This window comes from Etheostoma spectabile, chromosome 5 (genome assembly GCF_008692095.1).
Source record: "Etheostoma spectabile isolate EspeVRDwgs_2016 chromosome 5, UIUC_Espe_1.0, whole genome shotgun sequence".
In the NCBI taxonomy this organism is placed as follows: domain Eukaryota; kingdom Metazoa; phylum Chordata; class Actinopteri; order Perciformes; family Percidae; genus Etheostoma; species Etheostoma spectabile.
Genome location: NC_045737.1, coordinates 7,745,625 through 7,773,542, shown reverse-complemented (window position 1 = coordinate 7,773,542; position 27,918 = coordinate 7,745,625). Strand labels below are relative to the sequence as shown.

The 27,918-nt window shown below is 39.7% G+C and overlaps 1 protein-coding gene across 11 annotated transcripts; it reads left to right on the top strand.

The window, feature by feature from the left end:
- The first annotated feature begins 336 nt into the window (after positions 1-336).
- ap1b1 (adaptor related protein complex 1 subunit beta 1) lies at positions 337-26,261 on the top strand. 11 transcript variants are annotated; one of them, XM_032515849.1, is made up of 24 exons: positions 337-564; positions 2,982-3,042; positions 4,561-4,666; positions 4,759-4,894; positions 5,496-5,741; positions 6,004-6,194; positions 6,302-6,523; positions 6,690-6,810; positions 6,949-7,044; positions 8,198-8,313; positions 9,456-9,621; positions 10,395-10,493; positions 11,606-11,865; positions 12,079-12,286; positions 13,174-13,194; positions 13,415-13,528; positions 14,092-14,121; positions 14,203-14,340; positions 14,433-14,578; positions 14,662-14,791; positions 17,322-17,406; positions 17,766-17,852; positions 18,367-18,521; positions 24,828-26,261. In XM_032515849.1, exons 1-24 carry the CDS (start codon positions 463-465, stop codon positions 24,900-24,902), a joined length of 3,111 nt encoding a protein of 1,036 aa, XP_032371740.1. In that variant the 5' UTR covers positions 337-462; the 3' UTR covers positions 24,903-26,261. The 11 variants fall into 11 exon arrangements, with proteins under 11 accessions (XP_032371740.1, XP_032371739.1, XP_032371742.1 ...); XM_032515848.1 differs by having other exon boundaries at positions 13,415-13,534; XM_032515854.1 differs by lacking the exon at positions 337-564 and adding an exon at positions 611-629 and having other exon boundaries at positions 13,415-13,534.
- Positions 26,262-27,918: the final 1,657 nt, after the last annotated feature.

Genomic DNA, 27,918 nt, shown 5'->3' with positions numbered 1-27,918 from the left:
GTGATTTACTAACTTTTGTAATTAAAACATGTTTTGTTGTTGCCTAAGATCAAAGCTAGGCTACTGTGTGTGCAATCGTCCCATTTGACTGCTGTCCGATGTTGATTTAGCTGTCTGAAGTTAAAAAATGCAACAAAACTCAATTGCCCTGAAGAACGGAAATATTGACCAAGTTTCCTCTTCAAAATGATCGATTAAACTATGATCATTTTAGAGGCAGTTTATGGCGCTGTTGAGTATCAGAGGTGTTTCTAATATTTAGTCTGGTTTAAATGGAAGGACAAAACACAAGAAACCCCTCTAATTTTAACAGAATGTAAATTGTTACAAGGCATGGACAAAATAAAGAAAACACCTTTCTTAGTGCTAGTCATCATGTCGTCAACTTTAGAGGTCAGTGGATATGCTATGCAGCCAACCAAAGTTGTTACATTGTCGCCATATGTTAACAACCTTCTCTGAATGAAAGCTGACGCCGCTTGTCTGTTTATTTTGTGGAAAGACGGAAGTAAATCAAATGGGAGGGGACAGAAGGCCATCACAGCTTCTACTACGCCTGTCACGGTAAGGTGTTTGTGGATATTTTCTCTCAAAATTCGTTCTGTGGCGAGTCTAATTTTAACACCAAGGTACGCTAATTCGTTCGGTAAGGTTTACACCAGGCAGATAGATTAAGAGCTTAACTATTTAGGCAAAGGCTTCCTTAAGCCTGTACTTAGAAGGTCATGTCTCAGCTGTGCGAGCTAGAGAAGTGGCCATACGCTAGCTGACACTGACAGACACACTGCACCAGGCAGCTAGCCTTTAGCACCAGTTTCATTCATCTAACTCCTGCAAATATGCAGGAATGGGCGAATCAATTATGCGTGAGTAATTGATCGGATAACATCGTTAATCGCAGAACTATCTGCACTAATTCAACTAACTTTACATCACATATTTTAGTTTTCTTCCAACTGAATTTATACACTTTCGAGCCCGCTATGCTAACGTTAACGTCATGGTAGGCTGATGCTAGCCAGCTAGCGAATCGTTCTTCTACCTTTTATCTGATTTTAGAAGTAATAACTTAAAGTCAGCTAGTGTGAAGTAGCTACTCGTATTGTTAGTCTGCAAACTATTGAAGGGCATACTGTTAGTTCGGATGTCAGCATGGCAGCAGCGTGAATTATCGTACAAACGTACCGCTATCGTCTTGTTAGCTAACGTTAGCTAGCTAGTTACCTAGCTAGTTGGTGTTAACGTTTCGTATTTGGTTAGCTTGTGGCTAACAGCCGATTAGAATCATAACGTTATTCATTAGCAAAGTACATTTTCACTTGCAATGAATTTACCTTGGTGTATAAGGTGCATACAAAAACATTTCTTAAAAGGGAATAAAGAATATGTCAGATTACTGCTACAGTCAATAACATACATGCAGAATACATACGGTATATTACAATAAAAGTGTGTAAAAAGACATTAGTCAGTCTGTTGACAGTTACCTGATGCTCAATGAATAATGATCAATATGCTACCTTAGCTAGCTAGCTCCATGAAACGCACTTTATTGTGACTGATGGCAAGTTAACGGTAACAACTGAGAGGCCTCTGTCATTCATTTAAACAGTTAAATTGTAAATATATATTTTGTTATTGTCCTTTACATACTTTTGTATTGTCAAATCTATTCAGTATTTTAGTTCTGGACTGTACTTTGCCTTTTTGTATATTCCCTTTAAAGTATGGTGGTGGGGTGGCAGTAGCTCAATTTGTACGGAGTTGGGAACCGATTCGAGTCCCCATATGGACCAAATTATGGTGGTGGACTGGTAGCCGGAGAGGTGCTATTGAGCAAGGCACCAAACCCCCACCTGCTCGGAGCGCCTGTCCACCGACAGCTGCAGCCTATTAGTGCATGTATAGGTACTGAGCATGTGTGTGTATTTCAGGCCTGTGTGTAATGTGTATTCTAATAACAGAGTGAAAACATTGTAATTTCCCTTGCGGGATTAATAAAGTTTAAATTATTATTATTATTATTAAACAAATACACCAAGGTTCATTTCCTTGCAAGTGAAAAGCTTCTTATTTAATTAATCTTATTCTGATTCTCTGCTAGTATCCCTGTCCCTGCTAGTTTCATTAAGTAAATTAGGATAACGTTGCATAACAGAATGTCAGTGGAATGAAATTACTAGCCATAATTGGAAAAAAAAAATGCCATCTGTTTCATTCAGTGTAGAAAACTGCAAGTGACGGCATCAATATTCATATTGTGGTAATGAGGTATCATTTTCATTGTATGACATTAATATTATAGGCTATTTATAACAATACATGATGGCCGCTGGTAAAAAGCATCACAGTTCTCAGCAATTTTGCTGTGTTGTAACCAGAATATAGGTGTGTGTGTGTGTGTTATATATATATATATAGATATATATATATATATATATATATATATACCAAATAGACAACATAGTATGAAGTGTAATAAGTATGTGCCCAAGCCATATGTTTCTAAAACGTGCACAACAATTCAGAAGACAAATTTTTTTAATTCTCAATGTTTTTGAGCAGATTCTGGTTTTAATTTCCCTAGTAGCGTTTCCTTTTAACTTGAGCACTATTGCTCAAATTCCATAGCAGGAAGTGTTGTTGCATAAGTGGGAGAAGATCCTTTGCAGATGTACCAAGAATGGAAATCACCAACAGGAAATACTGCATGCTGTAGAAGTTGACTCAGTAAAAGATATAGGCTTGCTGTTGGACACATACTACATGCTGACCAACAAGATTTATGTTTAAAGAGGAGATATTAGTGTTTTCTTTGCAAAATCCATTGTTTTGTTTTCTGATAGGTCACAGGAATTCCTTTTATTTCCCTGTGCTTGCACTTTCAGTGTTTCCTGTTGCTCTTGTAATGCTCCAAGTTTCAATTCGAGGACATTTTTATTTTCCACAGTAATTTTTCTCACCTGTTGTGTTGTTTGCAGGAGAATCGACAATTTGGATCCAAGATGACGGACTCCAAGTACTTCACCACTACCAAGAAAGGTCTGATAGCTGATTTGTTAAAACATTTAAAATCATTTATCTTATGAACTAACATTTCACAACTCGGTGACAAGTTACAGTTTTCCTATTTTATTCAGTTTTATCTTCAATCAGTGGTAGCAGTATGCATTATTATTAAGTGCTTTGTGGATTTTGTGACATTCAGCTGTGGTGCTGAATTACATTTTAATATTATCAAGACATGCATACACTGTTGTATACACAAAGTTTTAATTGTTAAATATAATACATGGCTAGGCATTGAAGGATATAACTGTTATCCCCCTGCTTTGTATTGATGTTGTTGCCAAGCTCTGGTTATTGTAAATAAGATTAGACATATTGAGCATCAGCTGTCAGATTTAACTGTCCTGCTGTGCCTCCTGTTGTATTTATGTGACTCTTCTCACATGACCCAGACCTGTGCGTGTGTGTTCCCACACATAGGGCTTTGGGAATGCAAACAGATGCTTATGAGTGCTAGTGTGTAGACTCCTTCTGTTTGTTAGGATTGCTTGGGACATAAGTGCATATGTGCTTTTTCTTTCCATCTACCCAATGTTGCTGTGTGCAGTCTGTTGCTAAAATCTTAAAGGAGATTGGAAGTGATTAGCGGTTTACAATGTCTGGAAAACTTAAAGTAGGTAGACTCAAACTTAAGCCCAAAATTGACAGTGTTCTGGCAGTGTATGTTTAGTCTAATTCCTGCAGATATACACGTCAGTGACAAAATGCACTCAAATGTAAACTCATTTAAAGTTGAATCTCTTTCAGTTTTGAACAAAGTAACAAAAATCTGCAATGATTGTTATCTCCACTTTTATAGCAATCAGCATGTGACCCTTTCATGAAAATATTTGTTTCTGTTGATATATATATATATATATATCTATCTCAATCAATACAAATGTATGCAGAATTTCATGCAATCAAATTTATATTTAATTCATTGAGCTGTGTTCCAACTGGCACACACTACCAGTGACAAAGCACACACACACACATACGTAAAAACTGATAAAAGATCATGTTGAATAGTTGCCCAGCTCTACTCAACAGGTAACATGAGCTGCATTTGCCATGTTATTGGAGCTGTAAGTCTGCTGTTGCTTAGCTACTAATAAGGCCAAATGAACACGCCCTGAGGCAGCTTTGTAATAAAAGCTTTCTTTCACTGGACCACTTGAAGTCTTTTTTTGGGGATATTGCAAGGAAGGAATGGTAGAAGAAGCCACAGCCGTAGTGAGCTGCTTACACAAACAATGCAGACCCATCATCTGCATCCTTATCTTTTACCTTGCAATTGTATACAATTTTTTTTTTTTTTTAATCACTCATGCGCTCTATATCAGGATGGTTGCTTGCAACAAGTGCACCGAAACCCCTGACAACCAATACCTCCCACTATTATCTGAAACTGCTGGAAAAGAGGTCAATGCTGCACAGTAGTCCTTTCCATCCTCTACATCACAAATGGATTACATGATGTGTGGCTTCTTTTTTCTCTTGTGTGTACAGGGGAGATCTTTGAGCTCAAGGCAGAGCTGAACAGTGATAAGAAAGAGAAGAAGAAGGAGGCTGTGAAGAAGGTCATTGCATCCATGACAGTTGGCAAGGATGTCAGGTGAGCCAGGGGAACTGATTCCACACTGCAGTCACTGTAACAATTCACCCACCTTGAGTCAGTGGTCACATAATGCCTTGTCCTTTCTTCAGTGCTCTGTTCCCAGACGTTGTGAACTGCATGCAGACGGACAACCTGGAACTGAAAAAGCTGGTCTACCTCTACCTGATGAACTATGCCAAGAGTCAGCCAGACATGGCCATCATGGCTGTTAACACTTTTGTAAAGGTAAAACTCAACCTGTCATAAATATGTGAAAACTATTTTAAATTGTCTAGTCATAATAAGTAATCCGTGCCATTAGAGCTTGCAGGATGCATTGCTTTAAAAAGGTTTTTGCCGTTCTTGAGTTCTCGCACAACTTAAGTTGTTTAGTATTAAAAAAGGAAATCTTAAATTTAGTGGGAAAATGTTTACACAAATTTTAGGATTGTATTAGAATTTCAATATTTGGACAAATTGTTGCTAACAGGAAGTTTTCAGATTGTGCTCATGTTATAGGGGAATAGCACTTGGGAAGATAAATATTCTCTTGCTAATTTGAACCTACTCATGGATGTTGTTTTAAGGCTACACTTCTCTGTACATCTGTCTAAAGTGACTTACTGTTATCTCTTTAATTCAATTAGCAAGATAATGATTATCGTTATATTATATTTTTCCTTCTTTACTTTAGAATCAACAACTCCAATATATGATTTAATTCTTTACACAATGATAATGCAATCAAATGTTAGATACATTTGAAATGTCTGTAAGATAATGCAGTATGATATAGAAAGAAATCACAAGTTGTGACAAACGTATGACATTTGAATAACCCATTTAGGACTGTGAAGACCCTAACCCTCTAATCCGGGCCCTTGCTGTTCGTACAATGGGCTGCATCCGTGTGGACAAGATCACTGAGTACCTCTGTGAGCCGCTGAGGAAATGTCTGAAGGATGAAGACCCATATGTAAGGAAGACAGCTGCTGTGTGTGTAGCAAAGCTCCATGATATCAACGCCCAGTTGGTGGAGGACCAAGGTTTCCTGGACACCCTTAAAGACCTCATCTCTGACTCCAACCCCATGGTACGACTCCTTCAGGCAGCCTACTAGCTGGCTATTGAGCCAGTCAGATTTTATGTTATACTCAGGGTGTTGACACAGCTGGATACAAGCCCCAGCTCTGTCTTTCACCGATAAGCCCTTTGCTGGCATACAAATTTTCAACATGTTTGCCAAAATTGTGTTAGTACAATGACCTCTCGTTTATATCTTAACATAGGTACTGGGGACACTGGGTATCTATGTTTCTGTCAGCATTTATCTGTACTCTTCTCTTTATCTTTAGGTTGTAGCAAATGCTGTGGCAGCGCTGTCTGAGATAGCAGAGTCTCACCCCAACAGTAATTTACTGGACCTGAACCCTCAGACCATCAATAAGTTGCTGACAGCTTTAAATGAGTGTACAGAGTGGGGCCAGATATTCATTCTTGACTGCCTGGCCAATTACACACCTCGTGATGACCGCGAGTCTCAAAGGTAAGAGAAAGCACGGCCTTCATTAACATCGCATGGCAGTTGGCAAATAACACCCAGTAAATCCTGTGTAATTTTCTTCTCTCTCTCCCAATACCAACATCTGCTAGCATCTGTGAGCGTGTCACCCCGCGGCTCTCCCACGCCAACTCTGCAGTGGTTTTGTCAGCTGTTAAAGTTTTAATGAAGTTCATGGAGATGCTGCCCAAAGACTTGGACTACTATGGCACCCTGCTGAAAAAGCTCGCCCCACCTCTAGTCACTCTCCTCTCTGCTGAGCCTGAGTTGCAATATGTGGCTCTTAGAAACATCAACCTCATCGTACAGAGACGGTAAATGTGAACTACAGAGGTCTCTTAAGTATTCTATATACTTTGGGAATATCAGGCCCCGATAAAAGTTGCATTTACTGTAGCATAATGCATTTCAGTCGGATTCCTTTTATTATATTGGATGTTGTATGACAGTCATTTAACCAATTTATTATTTATTTTGTAGCCCAGAGATCCTGAAACATGAGATGAAGGTTTTCTTTGTTAAGTACAATGACCCAATCTATGTCAAACTGGAGAAGCTGGACATTATGATTCGCCTAGCATCTCAAGCCAACATTGCCCAGGTAACGCACCCACAGCTGTCATACTTTTATTGTTTTGGAAAAGCTGTAAAACAATTATCTTAGGGTGCTTTTAAGAAAGCACATATATTGTTCACAAGATCATCTGAGTGGCACTAATGGTTGTCTGTCTCGCTGTAGGTCCTGGCTGAGCTGAAGGAGTACGCCACTGAGGTGGATGTGGACTTTGTCCGTAAAGCGGTCAGAGCCATTGGCCGCTGTGCCATTAAAGTAGAGGTGGGTGGAGATGATGTCAGACCAGTGTCAGAAATTAAGGGGGGTGCCCCAAAATGTTAAAGACCACATCATTTTTTTTTCTCATTCAATTTATTTAATTTCCATCTCTAACACACGCATACTCACACACACAGCTGTTACATAGTATGCTTCTTATTTACTCATGTTGGCACAAGGCGGTGATTAGTGCATGTGGTTTTAATCTAGGCTCATTTTACATAAAAAAACAGCAACTTTATGCACTAATTGCCCCAATGTTTTTTGTTTTGTTTTGTTTGGTGGGGGGAAGAATTTAAATGTCACTGTTACCAGATGTTTTGTTAGTCAAACCCTTGTGTCAGCTATGCTGTTCAACAACTAAGCATTAGTTTATATGATATTTATATTAATTTACTGGTCTTTGGACTAAACTCAGTAAATAATAATCATGTTTTCATAAAACAAATTATTAGAGTATACAGTACAGCATGGCATTTTTCTCTCATAATTTCAATAGAACATAAAATGAACACAGGGCTGTTTACTGTTGAAGCTTGGACCGAAGAGAGTATTTAAGCCTCAAGTTAAATGCATAAATTTACTGTTTTTACTACTAAGATACAATATTTCAAAGCCTGTAAACCATCATTCATCAGCAATCAGCGGAGCGCTGTGTCAGCACACTGCTAGACCTCATCCAAACCAAGGTCAACTTGGTGGTGCAGGAGGCCATTGTGGTCATCAAGGACATCTTCCGCAAGTCAAACTCATTTTAAAGTGGAAATTCCATGAATTTCTTTACCCAGAGAGCACACATTTATAAAAAACAAAAACATTTCCAATACATTGAAAGCCTGATTTAATGTTTTTAAACTGCTGATGTAACTCGATCTCATCCACTGAGATCAATGGCAAGTAGATGTGATGAGTTGCATTCAAAGGCAGCAAGGAACAACGAATAACAGCTGCACAGCTTGACACTGCTGGAAAGTACATTACTCAGCAGATTGGTAATATATACTGCAACATGGAACTTGTTTTCAACTAGTTCCATATTGTGCCATATATTATTTATGCATATTATATGCACACATTGTATATGCATTTGCCTCTACTGTTTTTAATCTGCAGGCCTATATCACAACAGATATATTTCTCTCCCTCCATTCATCAGCAATCAGCAGAGCGCTGTGTCAGCACACTGCTAGACCTCATCCAAACCAAGGTCAACTATGTGGTGCAGGAGGCCATTGTGGTCATCAAGGACATCTTCCGCAAGTACCCCAACAAGTAGGTTTCTTCTCAGGCATCAGTGTGGACAGTTGCAAAAAACACGTCTGCTTTACTTTAATCCTGTGCTTTACGTTATGCATGATCCATTCATCGGGACTAGGCTGATATTGCTGAGAGACTGCTGTTTAGTATCTCAAACAGAGGGGGAACTGTCCTCAGTAACACTGAGTGTGTTTGTAGTGGACAGCACTTAAAACCTTGCTTTGAATGCACCTGGTCAAAGGTCAGGCAGGTTTGGCTGGAGTGGGACTTCTGCTGTGGATCCAACAGAGAGGATTCATGTGCCAGACAGAAACCTCTCTCACACAGCATTAGACCATCAATTTGGAGTTGTGAGTCTCCAAGGGTTAAGCTTTGGAAGGTTCCCAGCTCTGCATGGCTCAAGCCTTTAGCTATATGAGTCACTGCTCCTCTCAAACCTTTGCATATTTATTAATTAGATTAAAACCTTTCTGCCTCGGCATATCTTGTAATAAAAGTGCTATGTAAATGGAATTTGTTGGTTACTATCATGTATTCTATGCAAATCAGAAATGCCTCAACCAGTGAAGAAATCATTGGTTGGTTGAGCATCTGGTAGGCGAAAGATCCCAATCAAACCCGAGCTAAAAGGGCAGAGAATATTGAATTTATATTTGTCAGGCGACTAGAACACAAAGTAAAGCTAATTTTTATGAAAACAAATAAGAGACAAAAGTACTTGAATTTTAACAGCCACTGAATACTTAATATTGGAATATTTTACTTTGAAAACCATGTATCTAAATGTATTTGTTTTGAATTCACTTCTTTGAGATTAAAATATGAGATTTCTTGAGATTTCTTTCACAAATTCAGATCCAAAAATTCAACTTTTAGAATTTCAAAAAATAGATTCAGGTTGACCAATCGAATTTGAGCAATTTTGATTTAATTCAGAAACTTTTGTTCAGTGTGTGTGTGTGCTAGATGTGAAAGTAGGCAGTTGTGTGTTTACATGTTTTATAAGCTGGTGATTAATATTTTGACTGTTTATCCGTCTGCTTGCTTTGCTCTATTTTTCTGTCCCTCTTTTTCATAAATAGATAAGATATAATCTCTCCTAATACACACATCTGCAATATTTGAGTGCATATAATGTTTTATGTGACTGTTTCCAGGTATGAGAGTGTGATTGCCACCCTGTGTGAAAACCTGGACTCCCTGGATGAGCCGGAGGCACGTGCCGCCATGATCTGGATTGTAGGAGAATATGCCGAGCGCATTGACAACGCCGATGAGCTGCTGGAGAGCTTTTTGGAGGGTTTTCATGATGAAAGCACTCAGGTGTGTTTAGGAGAGTGTGGAGAGGTTGCTTTTTCATTACCATTTTAATGTTAGTGGCACTAATGACTTGCAGTCAGTGCTGGCAGTAAGTTGTGCATGGTTTCTGTAGAAATAGAAACAGTCATTGGTAAGCTGCTGCAGAGCAGTGGAAATGGAGGAGACATGCAGTACTACTACAAAGAACCATTTTTTTTTTTTAAACTGACAAAATCTTTGGTACTATGAGAGAAAGTAAAGACTCCTAGATGAGTAATTATTTTTAGTTTTACTGAGACTAACCATGTTTAATATGAAGTAATGGGAATAATGGGAACACTTTGTGGAGAAGCCAGCCTTCACTCTGGAGAGTGTTCTGCCACAGTTTGTTCGGAACAGGCTCTACTTGGGTAGATGGCTCCCCTTAAGCAATAGATCAATTATCATATTGTCTTAGAGAGGCTTTTCTGGTTATGCTTTGTGCGTAGCAGGAAATGCATTAAAAACAGCATAAAATGTTCTCTTTTGTGCTGTTTGGTAACCGCAGATTAAACTAGTAGATGGGATATTTACTGTTTCGCAGGGTGTGGCATCCGTGGGAAACCTAAGCCCAGGAGTTAAAACGTTGTTTATTTATTATGTGTTTACTGTGGTTCAGTACAGGTTATTGTTAAAAGATCATCGTTAATATGCACCTTGCCACTGTTTTACATTTGTATGCAAAACTGTACTTACACTAGCTGCATTTACCAATAGTGTGTGAGCCGTTGTAACGTACTGTATGTGTTGACCCCTAGGTTCAGTTGCAACTGCTGACAGCAATTGTCAAGTTGTTCCTGAAAAAGCCCACAGAGACCCAGGAGTTAGTGCAGCAGGTGTTAAGCCTGGCCACACAGGTGAGAAAAACAAACGCACACATTTTCCCTAACCCCAATCATGTCTGTTTACACATATTTGACAATCCTTACTTACTGTCTACCACTCTGAACTTGCTATCCATGTGTTCCTCTAGCGTATGTAATGGGTTCTCATCAGACATGGCTTTTGACTTTGCTCCTTTTTAAATCTAGGACAAATCAAGGAGTTCACTTTAACCTCATTATTCCAGGGACACTGCAGTATTGTAATGCCATTAAAGATCTGAGCCGTGCACTTCTCTTAGATAGGATGGCAGTGGATTGAGCTTACTCTCTGTAACACTTGTTGTGTCTTAATCAACTCACTACCTAAAACAGGTAGAATGAAAACATTAAAGAAAATTCCATGTAGTAGTATTTTAGCCAGAATTGTATTCTTATTTGATATGTCAGAATTACCCCAAATAAAAATCTACCTATTTATAGTATTATCTTTAAAACAGATGCAAACTAGCTATAGCATCTGTGCACACGTGTATGTGTTAATGTTTAAATGTGTAAATAATGATTTTCTTAGTTTAAAATAGAAATGCTATCTTGAGTTGGTGTGTCTTTATTTAGTCCTCCATCATTTATGCACATGAAGATAACAGAAAACAAGACACCTCCTTTTATAATGCTGTCACACCACTGACAACTATGGTTTCAGAAACAACTATAAAGTTGAGTCATTGTCTCTTTCTGTAACAATGTGATACAATCTGACACAACAAAAGTATTACAGCCCTTACTGTATTACATTTTTTATAGAAATATATGCAGCAATAAACTGTTAAATATATAATTTAAACAAATTTAAAAGTAAAAAATGTGCTCCATAAACTAAAGGTGACAATTATGGACATAATTAAAGTCTTTCATATATTTGTTGAGATTTTGCTGCAGGGTGTCTGCGTTTTTATCACTTTACCGCATACATTAATTTAGGTCTCTTTTAAATTAGTTAAAACACTGAAACCCTTTTAACTTTGAATCACTGCTCAGTCACTCTAATTGCAGCCAACGCAAAAAGAATCTTAATTAAGAATTTATTAAACATGCTCCATTTATATATTAATGCGTCATCCTCATTCCATCATCTGTCTCTGCAGGACTCTGATAACCCAGACCTCAGGGACCGGGGCTACATCTACTGGCGTCTGCTCTCGACAGACCCAGTGGCTGCCAAGGAGGTGGTTCTGGCTGAGAAGCCCCTGATCTCTGAGGAGACAGATCTGATTGAGCCCACACTGCTGGAGGAGCTCATCTGCCACATTGGTACTCTGGCCTCTGTCTACCACAAGCCTCCCAGTGCCTTTGTTGAGGGCAGCCGAGGTGTTCAGCACAAGAGACTCCCCGGCAGCACTGGATCGTACGTGGTGCACTTTCTTTCTTTTTTTAACCACTGCAGGCAAAGGGGCTTTTCTACTAAAGTAGATCTAGCTTCTTCACTTTGCTATTTTGTTATACTTTTTAATCTGCTGAATAACACACTTTCCAGCAGTGTCAGGTTGTACATAAAAACAACATAAAATGCATAATCTAAATTAATGTTGCTTCCTTTTTCTTGTTCTATTTCTACTAGTGGGGAAAGTGTTGAGAGCCCAGATACAGGTTCTGCTGCTGGAGTTTCTGAGGCACCCCCTGCTGTCATCCCATCCCAGGGAGACCTCCTCGGGGATCTGCTTAATCTGGACCTGACACCTACCACCACCGGACCACCACCACCACCCGCTTCCTCTGGCATGCAGTTGGGTGCCATGGACCTTCTTGGAGGAGGACTGGACAGCTTGGTAGGTCTTCTACACATCACTGTTTGAGTGAAGCTGTCAGCTTAAGATGTGTTATGGCAGCCTTACAGAACCTAAGTTCACACTACACAACTTGCTGTCAAGTAATCGGGACTCTTAAAATCGTTGTTTTCACACTACATGAGTGACCGGCAACAGACACTAAAGATCTTTCACCACGAGGAATCCCAGATGAGTATGTCTGGTCTCCCAACTGTGTTTAGTCAGGAACACACACACAAGAAGTGACATGGGGTGTGGACTGCTTTCTCTTTTTTTTTTTTCTTCAGTCTCGGCTTAACAAACTCACCATGCTCCACAGGGCATCTTCAAGTACCTTATTTATTAATTTGAGGTGTTGGAATTGAAATGCAAACCGCTTCAGTAATTGTTTTATCCCGTTTCGTATTAACCTCGTCCCAGTTGGCGTATGTAGGTGATGCAGTTGAATGAGAGTTAGCATCTTGGCTCTGTTTCCATTCACTACAACAGTAAAGCAAAGCCGGCACAACACCTCGTCTAGAAGACGTCGTCTTCTACACAACGCTCGCTCGCTGTCTGTCTGTCTGTCTGTCTGTCTGCTGTCTGTCTGTCTGTCTGTCTGCCTGTCTGTCTGTCTGTCTGTCTGTCTGTCTGTCTGTCTGTCTGTCTGTCTGTCTGTCTGTCTGTCTGTGTCGTAAACTGACCGGGAACCTGCAGGGCTGAAGTCGTGTAGTGTGAACTGGCCATTTGTTGATTAATGTTAATATGTCAAAGAAACCTAGTGACAGTCATTTTTGTAGTTGTATGTCGTCTTCTTCTTTTTTTTTTTCTATGTTTTGGTGCTTTTTCTTTTTTTTTCCTTTGACCCTTGTGTGTTTCACTTTGTTTGTTCAATGCTGCATCTGCAGATGGGGGATGAGTCTGAGCCGGTAACTACATGGCGGGAGAGGGCAGAACATTTATAATCCATTTATAAAGCCATTTTAGAAGATGGATTTAATCACTGTTGCTTTGCTGTAGTTTCCATGCATCCGTTTGACATGTTCATTCATCATCTTTTATTATTGTGATATCTACAGTAAGCATGCTGCGAAATCTTTAAGTCCATCTCTTTTCTTATCTCTGGGCTCTGCGATGTGTCTCAATCAGCCGCCCATTCCCCTGCGGACGGACACTCCTCAGTCACCTCAGCTCCCACATCAGTCCCCATCGCCCCCAGATTACAGCCCCACTGAGGTTGGTCCACGGGACCACGCTGGACTAGTAAAGGCCAGCTCCAGCCTAGAATCCCCTCTTGTCCCTTGTTCCAATGTGTCTTCTGAGTTATCCTCCCCAGCAGTGATCTGTGCCTATTTGCACTTTGTGTTACGTTGTTTATGTTTCCCACTCCATTTAGGTGAGAGTTTAGTAAAATTCACCTGTTTCTTGTCAAAATATGCACAGTAGTTGTCACTGTGTAGAATCACTATATTTATACACCATGCGTCTTGTTAACTGTACCCCCAACCTTTTCATCACCACAATAGTCCCATTTAGTGAGTAGCCTTTGAACAAAGCCTATTGGATTTCAATAGCCACTCAGCCTGACCTATGTGGGCAGCAAAAGGTCAGTTACATAAAAAGAGAATTTCTCTTGTATCAGTGGTGGCGCTTCCTTCTTGCTGTCACTTGTAAATAGTGTAATCCCCATAGCTGTCGTGAATCACTGAAAGACATTTCTTAGACCCTCAAACCCCTCCATCCACCCTCTTCAGACCTTCCAGTATATTATTTAATGTAGATAACCTTCCAATAGATAAAGTCTTTGTGCTTCTTCTCCTACCCAGCTTGGCGGAGACCTTGGAGGAGGACCTGCTGTAAGTGATTTTGTTTGGCTTTGATTTCTCAGTACAGGGTGACATTGAATGTTAGTTTAACGTGTTGCTTTGCACCCACAGATAGGGACAGGTTTCGGTGCTCCACCAGCTACCATGCCAGCTTCTTTCAATGTCCCTGTTAGTGGCGGTCTGGATGACCTGTTTGACCTCGGAGGTGGAGTCGGTATGGCTATGGGTGCCTTCAACCCCCCTAAAACAGTGAGTCTTGATAAGCTGGGATGAGACATACTATAGAATAATGTTAACGCCAGTGGTAGGATCCCTAATAAAATGATCTTGTTTCTGTTCAGGTTTGGCTTCCAGCCATGAAGGCCAAGGGTCTGGAGATATCTGGCACTTTTGTCCGCCGTGCTGGGGTCATCCAAATGGAGATGACCCTCACTAATAAAGCTATGAGTGTCATGACTGATTTTGCCATCCAGTTCAACAGAAACAGGTAACACCACCTACTAAGTAATGTGCTGATATTTTTGTATATTTACACATTTTGACACTTTTTCCTCTTGTGTTCCTCTGTAGCTTTGGTCTTGCTCCGGCTGGTCCTCTCCAAGTACTCAGTCCTCTTAGCCCAAACCAAAGTATTGAAGCGGTCCTTCCCCTCAGTACTGTGGGGCCTGTCATGAAGATGGAGCCTCTCAACAACCTTCAGGTACCCATGTTGCAATATTCCTTTCCCCTGAATTTGATGTGACTGTGCCAGTTTTAGGGTTGTTTGAACAGTAGCGTTGCATCTCTGCTTTCTACCATTTCCCATGAACGACACAGGACTGAAGGTTTAAGCATCACACTCATGACAGTGAGGTGACTACTACAAATACAATTACTACAAGTACAGACTATAAGCACAATGTTATGTATGCTGACTTTTCAGTTTTTCAGCACTGGCCTTATCAGGACACTGATGCCTGAAGTTTGCTGTCCTAACATGACAGCACTCTGTCAGAGATGCACTGAAGTGTAAACAAAGATAACAGACATGGCTGTGTTTTGATAATTAATTCAATAAAAACATAATTTTGTCCCTCTGTCAAATTCTAAATTAAAGTTGGCAGTATTTCAAAAGTCTTAGTGATTTATTTTTATAAATCCTAAGATACAGAACTGAAACATCAAAATGAGTTTTGTCTTCGTAAATATGACCATGTGTGTCTTAAATGATTTAATAATGTCCTTTCTTTTATTCAGCTATACTGTTGAGTTCTTATGTTGTGAATACAAAAGACTTAAAACATGAAACAACCTTTAGAACGGCTGTGATAAGTTTTAAATAAAAAGAGCAGCAGGAGCTGGCTGGTTTTTGATCAGGGTGGTTCTTTTAACTGGGAATTGAGGACGGGTCCTGTGGGAAGCTGGAGAGAGAAGATAAGCGTAGCGAGGGGGACGAAAGAGGTGGGGGGGGGTTATTAGAGGTCACTCAGCACATGGCTCCTTTTGTTTCTCCTGGTCTCCGTAGCCCTGCTAACCTTTCTACTCTGTAGCCTCTGGGCCCTCCTTTGATGGGTGCTATTGGCTGTTTTCACATTTTCTCAGATTTGTTTTTTTTATTAAATTGGCGAAGGCTGAATAAATGATTTTGGTACTACAGCAAATAAATTTGTTAAAGGACTTTCAAGTAAACGTACAATGCAAATCGATCAATAAATCAATTGCTGTCACCTGCTGAGCTTGATCGGACAGGTCATCTCATCTCGCAGTTTGATGACATCGTTAGCAGCTGTCTCGTTATCTGTTTGGCTTTGGCTGCGTCATCCAGCTCCTCTACTTTTTGTCTCTGAAGCTTAATGGCAGTGACATTAAATAAATATGCATGTAATCTGTATTTGGAAAAAGGCAGGTGCAGCTAAAGATTATTTTCGTTAGCGATTTAATTCTCTATTTCTCAATTGTGTTTGGTTTGAAATGTCAGAAAATAGTTAAAACATGTCCATCACAGTTTTCCACTGCCAGTGGAAAAACCCAAAGATATTCTATTTACCATCATAGAAAACTAAGAAAACAAGAACATACTGGAACCAAATATATAAGAATTTTTAGCTTCTTTCAATTTAAAAAATGACAAAAGATCAACATTACATTTTTGTTGCCAATCAAGTAATCCGTTCAAAGTTCATTGTCGATGGAAATTAAAAGCTTATTTAAGACAAATCATGCCAATTAATGTCTGTACAACACAATGCTGTCCCAGGTAGCAGAGTTGTGGGAGAGCACACAAATATTATGCCATTAAAAGACATAACAGAGTTTGGAAACCTGTTGTCGGGTAGATTAACTCAGACAGCACAAAGTGTGTCAGAAATCATATGCATTAGCCTTTAAAGTTTAGCATCTGACTTCCTCAGACTTTATAATAGAGCTTCTTTAGTTTACTAACCTACAGAATAAAGTAGTCTGTGTTTGTGTGACTTGCCGTTTTACTGGCAGCCTTGCATTGACCCAAGAATAAGATGCTCTCTAATGAATTATTCACAAGTCATTATTCTGCTCTCCGCTTGCCAAACTCACGGCCCTTCCCTTAGCATTTGTCTGTGGAGCAGTCTGATCAATATCACGCCGGCTGCCGCTTGTCTCTTCAGGTGCTTCCATTATACCACAGTTGTTCTCATGTTTCAGTGGCTCATACTTTTGCCACCAGGGCCCACAGACTGTAAAAGGTCCTGTCTGAGGAGCTAAGGCAAATTCTTTCTTTCTTTTTTTTATTTTAAACATAGACTTGTTAGGTGCTTTTTTTGTTCTTTCAGTCGTGTTTTTGTCTCTCTCTTATCTCTTTTTAGTTTTATTTTATTTAAACCACTGTCTGCTATTCTTATCTCCTTAGATTTTCATATTATTTATATCCCCTTGTAAAGCACTTTCTAAAGGCTGTTTCTAGAAATAGTTGTTTTATGTATTTATCTTGTAAGCAACGTTTGCTGATATTCTAGCGCAAATAGAAATATCATGCTTACTGTGAGACACAGTAAGATGGGTGGCCAGTAAAGAACATTATTAATATTGTAGGATATATTAATGCCTGTCAGAGAGTGTGATTTCCAGAGGATTGTAGCCCTCTTGTTCAGTACACATAAACCAGCAATGCCCATCCTTGAAGGGAACTTGAAAAGTAATTACCCATGTACTGTTTCTTGTTTCTCCTCCTGTCGTCCTCCTTTACCCCTTCTTGGATGTAATCACTCTTGCAGGTGGCTGTTAAGAACAACATTGACGTATTTTACTTCAGCTGCCAGTACCCCATCAGCATGCTGTTTGCGGAGGACGGGAAGATGGGTGAGTGTGTCTTGGCTAAACGTCAAGGACCGACACAGTCAGTCAGTCAGTCAGTCAGCGAGGACACATTATTGTGACTGATGTGAAGAAGTGTGTGATGTAGATGTGTGTTTGACTTTACTGGCTTACCTCTCAGGCTGCACAGTTGCTCCTGAATCAAACACCAGTGGCTGTTTTAGGCCTGTTTTGTGTTGCCATTTGATTTTTTTTTTCTGTTATAAATCAAACTACTCACACACTACTTTGGCATTTTTTGCATAAGCCTTTCCCACAAATCCTATTGTAATTCTCATCCTGTGTACATTTCAGTGTGTGCTCTGTTTTTGGCCTCACCCAGTGACTGTGTCTCTTGTCCACAGATCGACAGGTGTTCCTGGCCACATGGAAAGACATTCCTAATGACAACGAGTCCCAGTTTCAGATCAAAGACTGCCATCTCAACTCAGGTGAGAAGGATGGAACAGAGAGTGCACTACCCGAAGACCGTAGACAGTGCAGCCAAATCCTGCTGCGTAATTACATGTGGAAACAGCCTGACAGAGAAGTGGCAATCTTGAATTCAGATCCTAGCTAATGAAGCAAATTGGCTTTTGATGAGAATTCATCAGCTGCAGTCCCCATATTTATGTGTGATAATTTAGTTTTACACAAGAGTGAGAGCAGCTGAACTGGAGAAGAATTCCTAATGACATCTTAATGGAGATTTCCCCCCAAAGATTAAATCCCTTCCTCATGAACAAAGAGAGAGGGTTTCATATTTGACTGGGGAGCAGCAGCAAGACAGAGGCTGAGGAGAAAAGTTAATTTCAAATTAGCAACACAGATAGCCTGAGGTGATATCTTAGGAGATGATAATGTAAAAAGACGTCCTGCATCGTCAGTGTAAGATGGTGTAAATTCAGTTGAACAGTTAAACTTTTGACTATGTAATGTTCATTTTTGATAACGTTCCCTCAACAGATGCAGCCTCCAACAAACTGCAGGGTAGCAACATCTTCACCATAGCCAAGCGTACAGTTGAGGGTCAGGACATGCTGTATCAGTCCATGAAACTCACCAACGGCATCTGGGTGCTGGCTGAGCTGAGGGTGCAGGCAGGGAACCCAAATTACACGGTGAGTACTGTGCTAGTTGTATTAGTTAGTTGTATAAGACTGGTGCTGGTGCTGCTGTGATAATTAATTACTACCAAAAGAAGAAGAAGAAAAAAAGAAGAAACTACAGTATGTTGCACAAACTGCTGTAATACTTGTCAGGATAAAGGGGAGTTACATTTAGAGATTAAGACAATGTGTCCTATAGGATTATTTTTTTTTTAGCAGTAGTAAGGGCAGGTCGGTCCAAACAACAGCCAGACAACTGAGAGTGGGTCAGGCCAGGTCAGTATAAGGGAGTTAACAAAATACTGTCATCACTGCATGTCATGGATAGAGAGAAGGGCCATAACAGAGCCATGGCAGAGATTGATGTGCAGTAATGTGGGGCGAGTGTGCTGGAGGGGGGGGGGGTTGGTTGATGTGTAATGATTGGAGTATGGGGTCGGTTGTGTTGTCGCGTGCGTCTGCTTTGTCAGCGTGCCATGGTCTCTGCTCTTGATGGGTTGAGTTTGGCCTTAGAAATTCTGCATGACTAGTCCAGAATCCTGACCTTGATGTGAATCTCCCCCCAGCTCATCACTCAGTCTGCTGTCAGTTCATGCTTTTATTGATAAGGTGGTCTCAACTGTCTTTTTGTTTTCTCCAGTGTAGACTAGTCAATTTGTCAAGTCACCCAGCTCTTGCTCATTAAAACTTCTGATTTTTATATTGCTTTACATGTTCTTAGTTTAGTACTTCACCGTGTAGCCTAACATCATATAGGGGATTTTGAAATATAAGACTTAAGGAGCATTTCCTTGAGATAAACTATGAGATTAATTGACTGAAGTTAAAGAGCTTTTTTTCTGCTGGAGGCTGTGACCATTTTTCATTTTCATGCTTTTGATTTGTTACTCTTTTTTTTTTTTTTTCATCCTGTGTGTCTGCGGCGTACCCTGAATAATTCAGGAGTGTTTTCTTGTTCAACTTCAACTGTTTTGCCCTGAACTCCTCCTGCCTTTTTGAATTCATCTTCATTTTAAAGTTCAAATAGTTATTCAGCAGGGCTAGAAAGGCCCCCCTACTTTTTGCAGATGGATCATAAATTGTTTAGTGATGAGAAGACTAGACTTTCAACCGTGCTGCATTTACAGTGTGAATTTTACTCCTCGTCTCTCTTGGCTCTCTCGCTGGCTGCTGCATGGTCCCTGTGCTCTCTTGGCACAGCACATTAAAGGCAAGCTGCTAAAGCCTTTTGTCGGCAGCTATTTTTAGACATAAAAAGTAAAGCCCTGCCAATGCATTTTTATTTATTTATTTATTTTGTTTCTGAGAACAAGACATAAAAACAATTTTAATTCATTACCATGAGTGATGACATACAGTAGCGTACAGTATGCGGTTTTAAGGTTTTCTGGCTGGGGTTGGCTAAGTAATGGATAGTAATAGTGTTAATAGATGCAAGGCACTATGAAAATGGAGGAGCTCACTGTTGGAAAATTAAATTATGGTTGACATAGTAAGACAGGTCATGGAAGATCTTAAGAAAACTATTACATCTTTGAAACACATTTACTGTCTCTTTAAACCTGCATTAGGGACTACTTGGAGGCAAAGCAAACAAACTGAAGACACATCACTGACATATCATCACCTTTTTAAGTTGATATGGTGAACTTGTTAGCATACTGTTGCTTATTTACACATCCAGCAGTTAGAGAGCGACATTATCATTCATTTGGAGTCCTGTTTGTTGCCACCTGAAACAGCTGTGTGCTGCAACTGAGAACAGTGAGAGTGAATCAAAACAGTAAAATTGAGGACCAGACTGCTAAAGACTGAGCTAAAACCTTATTTAAAGCTCTGCCGAGGGGAGCGTCAGCTTCAGGTGAGAACTCTTTGTAGGTTCATCACCACAGGCAACCCTTTTTACATTCTCATTTGATACCTTGTGACTAAAATATGGATTATAGCAGCTTTAAGTTCCCACCTTTGAAATAGTCAGTAGCTCTCACATTGCCTTTGAGTGAGTTCCATCAGAGCTCATGTATACTTTTATAGTTTTTGGAGTGTGAATTAGGACCCCACTTATCTTTCTGACATGAAGCATTGTGTCCTCATCTACCATCTCTTGTTTCCATGGTAACTGTGTGACCGCTGATAATGCTGATTTTTTTTTTTTTTTTTTTTCACCTCTGTAGCTAGCAGTTCTGAGAGTTTTTGGTGAAAGTGAGCTTTTACACAGAAATGGATGCCAAGGGCCGCTGTACACAACTATTTCTGTGGTTCCTACACAAACAGAGAGTTAATTCTTAGGGGTTAAAACTAGTGACACGTTTACCGTGAAATTATATCAATTTGTCTTCCTTCTGAGATTCTGCAATATCTGCATGGTATCTATCCCTTGTAATATCTTAGAATTAGACCTTGTGTTGGAAGTGTTTACAAATCAAGGAGGATTGCTGTGTGCTATCATTTGGTTTTAAATGTTTTTTTGCAACAATATGATGAAGTACCTTTTTAGTTGTCAGGTATTGAATTAACTGGATTAATGAAAAACAGACACGTCTGTCCGGTTATTTCATCCATAAAAAAAGTTGAATTGATTTAACTGGAAATGCACTATATCACAGTATACAAAGGATTTTATACCTATTACTTACTCCTAGTGCTACATGCTTTTTTCATGCTAAGGGAGCAATCTAATGATGTAGGACAAGGTTTAAACCATGTGACTCAATTCTGTCTTGATAAACAACTGTTGGCCAGCAAAAAAGGTTGTTTTTAAGTATTTTAATGTTGGATTAGGATGCATATCACTTTTGCTTTGCCTTTTTTTTGCAGTGGTGCACTGGCGCATCAGAACTGCAGCGGAGTGTCTCTTTTATGCTCCTGCAGTGTTTTTAGGCTGATTCTTTGCCTTATCAGTGTTGAGAATCCATGTGTCTATATCTCGTTGGAGATTTTTGGTGGAAAACCAATACTGCCATGTTTGTATCAAAGCATTAAAAAATGAATCATGTAAACCCCTTGATACTTGATAGATTAAACATAGTTGGAATAAAAATGACTTCTCTCAATACAATCAATACACATTCGGATGATGCACCCTCTTTCATCGTTACTGTAGCTTCTTTGCTCTTTCCTTGCCTGTGTACAGCTAAAATAATCCTAATATTTTATCAGCAAGCCGTGAGTTGAACAAGTGAATGCCGCAGTTTCTAGCTCTCTTAGTAAGCTGGGTTCCACACAGTGGCTACAGCATCCGCATTTCCTCACATCTCACCCCATGCTGACAGCAGATACAGCAGAGCGCTTTCCAAAATGTTGCCAGCAGCATGCATTAGTAAGGAGCCCAGAGTGTGCTGAGGCAAAATTTTAGGAGCTGTGCAGTAGTACTGCTTTTTCCACTGCAGCTCAGTGGTGTCCAACACACACACACACACACACACACACACACACACACACACACACACACACACACACACACACACACACACACACACACACACACACACACACACACACACACACACACACACACACACACACACACACACCCTTCGGCAGTTCTTGGTATCATTCACTCGGGAAGGAGCATGGTGTGAAATTCTCGCCAGTAACTCACCAAATCTCTGGTTAATAACTGATCACTGTTATTATAATAATGGTGCCAGTCTCAAAGAGAAAATATTATTTTTTTTTAACAATACTGGAGTTTCAAACATAGACAATAGATGTTAAAAACGATATTGATATTGTATCCCATATTTTCAGAACTACAGGTAGAAATAACTGCTATTTGATAGCTTATAACAAACTGAACATAATACATAGTAAAATTATCTGGTAAAATGAACTCTGAACACAATCTGATATAGGGGGCATTCTGACGTTGATCATGTTATCACAAAGTCCTCTTTGTTGCATCTCTCTCCCTGTCAGCTCTCCACTATCAGTTGTCTAAAGGACACACAGTGCCTAAAAATATTTGAACGCACACACTTGTTGACTTTTCCCACAACAAAGACACGTATTAAGCGCACAACAGGTTTTGATTGTGCACCGATTAATTAGTGAAATATTCCGAATCTGTGTCTTTTGCATTTATTACGTGCAACATCATGACAGTAATTGTCCTGATCCAATTATTCCCAGGGGTGATTCTAGGATCAGCCCTTTAGGGGGCTCAGCCCCTAATGAAAATGTGACAGCGCCTTGCAAAAATCAGTAATTTTGACAATGAATAAATGTATTTCTTATTATAACGGAGGATAAATGCAAAATCTTTAACACATACAAAATCTACAATAGTTCCATTATGGACTAGAATCAAACGACAGTGACAACGGGTTCTTTGAACCTCTAATTGTTTGCCCTCTTTCAAGAACAGACAAGTTAGCAAACTCTAACTTGAAGCACTGAAATTGATTTAAAGAATATACATTAATTTGTTTTTTAATATTATAATTTTAGGTGGGCTGAGATTAAATATGGGGGGGGTGGGGCCTGGAGTCCCCCCCCCCCCCCCATAAATTTCCCAACTTTCTTGTGTTTCTGGATCTGAGGCAGTAGGACTGCTAATGGGGAAAAAACTCCCTTTGTGAGACTATCAAATCCTAAACCTGCTCCCAGCTGTGACCACCATCCAAGAGTGGAGAGGCTGCCTCTATTGCCCTCTCTGTATGTCTTTTTGTCTGAGACTAAATTAAGGAGAGTTTCAATCCAAATATTTGATTATGCCTCCGCGCCAGCTGTGGCCGGTTGTGTACAACCACAAGGCAGTAAATCTAGTTTCTCATCTGAAAAATAAGGAATTTTAATGGAAGGTACTTCTGCTTATTGGTCCCATTTATACTAGGGGGCTCACGAGTCACAAAATTGGGATGGAGACAAGGCAAAATTTGAACACTATTTTGCAGAAGACTTATAAGACTGGAACTATAGTCCTTTATTCAATCAAAAGTCACAAAATGAAAAACGAGCACTAAAAGGTTTCGCCACCTACTCAGATGACTGGCTTTTCTCCTGGATACCCAACAGTTACACCGTTACGTGTTCCATATGTAGGTTGGAGAGAGTTTCTTTGGTAACACTCGAAGTTTTCTACATAAGGGTGACATGGCACTGTTATAAACACATGACATTGTCATGACACATGAACAATAACCATAACTTGTCATGACAAAATCAAATGACACGTTACTCAATTACAGTAGCGTTGTCATAAACGTTTATGACTTGTAATGGTTTTGTAATGGTTGGCATGTCACTCTTAGAACCAAGGTTACAACATAACTAAGCGTTTTCTGGCAGTAGTTGAGGCCAGTTGTTTTGTACTCGAATTTGTTGTACAGTAGATGGAGAGAAATAAAGATTATTTTACTATTGTTTCACATTGACTACGTTAACATTGATTTAGTTATAAAGCCTCAGACTTCTACCTAACTAGTATTAAGCTACACGCTTTTAAACAGTCGGATATCACACCACTTAGTTTCCCCAGGCGGCGTAGCCACAACGCGGGAGTTTCAGTTTTGCCGGGTAGACCTGACAGGAATTCAGACAAACCAAAGATCTGTTACTGCACTTTGCAGCTGAGTTAACCACACACATAGGCCTATTATAGCCATAACTTCCCCTTGTCTCTATGACGTAAGAATGACACTGTGTAGTTTCATATTCATCGAATTAATTAATTTTTTTCTAAAACAAAATGCCTCGCAAATCTCCCAACTCCTCCTTGCACCCGTTGGTTTCAGTGTCTACCCGTCCCTATCCCGTTACCAACCGTGAGATTGACTACCGTACAGCAGGAACGGGCGGGGAATGTCTATGCTGATTTCAAGGCTGCTGCTCTGCACTTGTGTACTGATATCGCGAGACACTTCTCACCTCGACGAGAAAACTTGTCACGTTTAATCTCGCAAACGAGATCTCGTCACACCTCTAATTTATACCCATAAGCTCATGAAGTTTACCTGATGACCTTTTAGGTGAAACAATCGTTACATTTTTGGGAGCTCAGCAAGTAGCTGTCTTTTTTCTTTTCTTTTTTCTTTACTCAAATTTGGGCCATTTTTATTAAAGTTTTAAATCACATATCAGTTCAGCCTGCTATTACTCATTCGTACTAACTCCAGCTGTATTCGCAACATTCATGAACGTACATGGACAATGTTAAAGTCAAAATATTGGCTTCCTAGGTGTATCTTTGTATAAGAGCTTTTGTAACTTGTGTAGCCTACTGTGTCCAACAGCAACAATTAGTAAATCGGTTTTTAAAAACCTTGCATTTTAACAGTGAAATCTCATCCAACCCTTCTCAACTCTTTTCTCCCTCAGATCTCTCTTAAATGCAGAGCTCCAGAGGTTTCCCAGTGCGTTTTCCAGAACTACGAGACGGTGCTGAAGAACTGAAAACCACCCGCCGACCCGGCCGCTGCTCTCACAGACTCCTGGCACCTCCATCTCCTGCCCTCCCTCACCTGACCCATGGACCATATTGCACCCTCATACAGGGCAGGACCCACTTCCTGCTGTGTTGACACTCTGTATGTCAATCCAGCAGTTAAATTAGGATGGTTTATGATTTTTTTTTTTTTTTTTTTAATTCCATTTTGACCCATCGCTGGTTGTTTTTCTTTCCTAAGACTGAAGAAAATCCTGGACTGTCTTGGCTAGCCTTATCCCGACCCCGGTTGTGTGTGTCTGTTAAACAAAAGTTTAAGTTTCAGGACATTATCTTATACATTTTTTGATTGAACGCTTTTCACATTGAGCTGGTCCTCCACTTTGGGATGACCTGTATTTTTCTTTTGGGGACAGACGGCTGTTTTCCTGTGTCTGCATGAGGCTGTTTAATCATTATCTAGCCCCACTTCTCTGAAAATGGGAGTCTATTTTTAGCGTCTGCAATCAGCAGGTGAATCATCACTGTCCGCATTTTTATTTAGGGTACGTTCAATTAAAATGCATCAGAAAAAAGGCTTTAACTCTCACTACCCCTGCCCCTGTGGGAAGTGGCTGGATGGGCCTTTAAAAGAGACCCATAGATAGTTACAAACTACATCATTGTTGTCTTTGTCATTTGATAGAGTTTTCTTTAGTGTCTGAGGTTAACAGTGGGATCTGATCCTCTGCTGTCCCTGAAAGCAGAATGAATGCTGTTTGTTAGTGTGCATTTCTTTAGTTTTTCCATCAATATCTGGACATTTTATAGACTAGCTGCAGTCGTCCACTGCCTGCTCTCTTACTTAATCATTCCATGGTTTGATTTGTGTTTGTAGTCTTGTTAGTGTTCATGTGGCAAACTGTGAGAGAGCCTCCTCATCGCAGCCTCTCCAGTACCATGGCCACCCGAGATGACGGCTCAGGTGAGAGAACTCTAAGCTTATGATGCTATGGTTTGTAACACTGAGTAATAAGTGTACATGTAGGTAAGCACACTGTCTATAGTGTCAACGTTTTACCTGCAGGCTCGACTAGATGAATTTAATTCCTTTTCAGAGTCGTTACACTGAAGCCCTTTTTATTGGCTGTATAGGATGTATGTGCCCACGTTAACACCTTGTGAGATGACAACAGAGGTGGCTGTGTATTGCTAGCGTGTGTTTTTGTGTGGTGACAGCTGATTCATATGAAATCCTGTAAAAAAAAATATATATACATATATATAAAAAAAAAAGTTTAATCAGATGTTTTTGATTGACCTGATTTTGTTCATTGTGTGTACATCAAAAATAACTATTCAAGGTCTTGATAAATAAATTCCCATAATCAATCTTTTCTTTAGTGCTTGGCATTCTGACCAAATAAAAGGCAGTTGCAAGGAAATGTTTTTTTTTTTTTTTTTTTTTTGCCAGTGCCAAAATCCCACTGTAACCCGGGTGCAAAACCTTATCTTAGTTTATTTGCTTGGGAAAGTCCACATTCCCCAAATCCCTGGAAGCCAGCGTGTACACACACCACACACCAACAACACACACCACACACACACACACACCCCACACACACACACACACACACTTTATAATCATGGCTGACCTTTGAGGCGTTCACGTCTCCTCTTGTGGGCTGCCCAGCTTCTCCTCCAGAGTTATAGACTTGGCAGCCCTCAAAGCTTTGCATACCAAGTCCCTCTGTGTTGTTCAACCTTGAGTCGTGAGTGAAGTCTGAGGTTTATCTACAGCAGAGTGCACCTGTAAGGCAGGGCAGCTCCTCTGAAACGGCAACAAAGTTTTGTCTTTTTAAAGTCCGAGCTACTCGAGAAAGCTTAATCAGGATTTCAGCTGCATCATCTAATCATTAGAATTAATTAGAGTTGGAAAGCCGATTTTGTCAGAATATTAAATGCAAAGAAATTAGGGGCGCTACTTCTAATCAATGCAGTAGGAGGTACAAGAAAAATATTACAAAGGCAAAATCAACTTGAACAAACCGGTTCAAACTAAAGTAAATAAATCCAATGTACTTTACACTAGAATAAGTTTTTATAAACCTATAATGACTGTAAACATTACACAGGTATTGATGTAATTCTTTTGCACTAGAAAAGTATAAATGGAAGTATAAATACCAAATAGAAGTAAATAAATAAAAATCTTAAACAAGAACACTTAAAAAATGCACCACATTGGAGAGCCATGAGCCGCTGCATCCTTCCACCGCCATCCTTTCATATTTTAATCGTGAACTCTCCTGGTTTCAGGTGTGCTCCTCTGTAAATGACAAAGGTCGGCTCTGTTCAGAAATGGCCACTTACTGAGCAGAGAGGAATCTGTAGTCCAACGCTGGGACTAGAGTCTCTTCTACTAATGAAGGATCTAAATAGCGATCTTATGTGATGAACGCAGTACAATAGGGGGCGCCACTGCACTCTACTTTGGGTAAAGTTCCTTATAAAGGAACGATTATCAACTTCCAAAACACTAACTATGTTAATTCCAAGAAAGTAAGTATTGTTTTATTTAGTTATATGTACAGATTATTTCCTCAACGTAGGAATCAAATTTTACAGGAACACTTTACACCTCCCCACCCTTATGTAGCATTTCTAAGAAGTATACATTTAATAAATGGTTCATAACCAGTGGTGGAAGAAGTATCAGATCTTTTACTTAAATTAGTAAAAGTAGAAATATTTCATGGTTAAAGTTGCTTCTCTACAAGTAAGTCTTGCATTCAAAAGTACTTATATAGAAGTATTTGCAGCAGTGTACTTACAGTATAAAAAATAAAAGCCCTCATTAGACGTCAGAAAGACCCCTGTCAGTGTTATTTGATTGGATTATTGTTATGTCGTGCATGGTCAAAATTTAGCTGCTACTTTTTAAACTGTTGGGTAGTTTATAATAATTGATCTTTTAATGCATCAGACTTTATAAACTGAGCATGTATTTGTATGTAAAACCTTAATTTTAGAGGTAACCAGGAA

What these genes read in the sequence shown, in the direction of transcription:
- ap1b1 (XM_032515848.1), top strand. Translation starts at nt 463, where the DNA reads ATGAAAGCTGACGCCGCTTGTCTGTTTATTTTGTGGAAAGACGGAAGT. An exon ending in CTCAAGCCAACATTGCCCAG is followed by an intron (nt 6,811 to 6,948) that starts GTAACGCACCCA and finishes GTCTCGCTGTAG; the next exon opens with GTCCTGGCTGAGCTGAAGGA. An exon ending in ATCCAGTTCAACAGAAACAG is followed by an intron (nt 14,579 to 14,661) that starts GTAACACCACCT and finishes GTTCCTCTGTAG; the next exon opens with CTTTGGTCTTGCTCCGGCTG.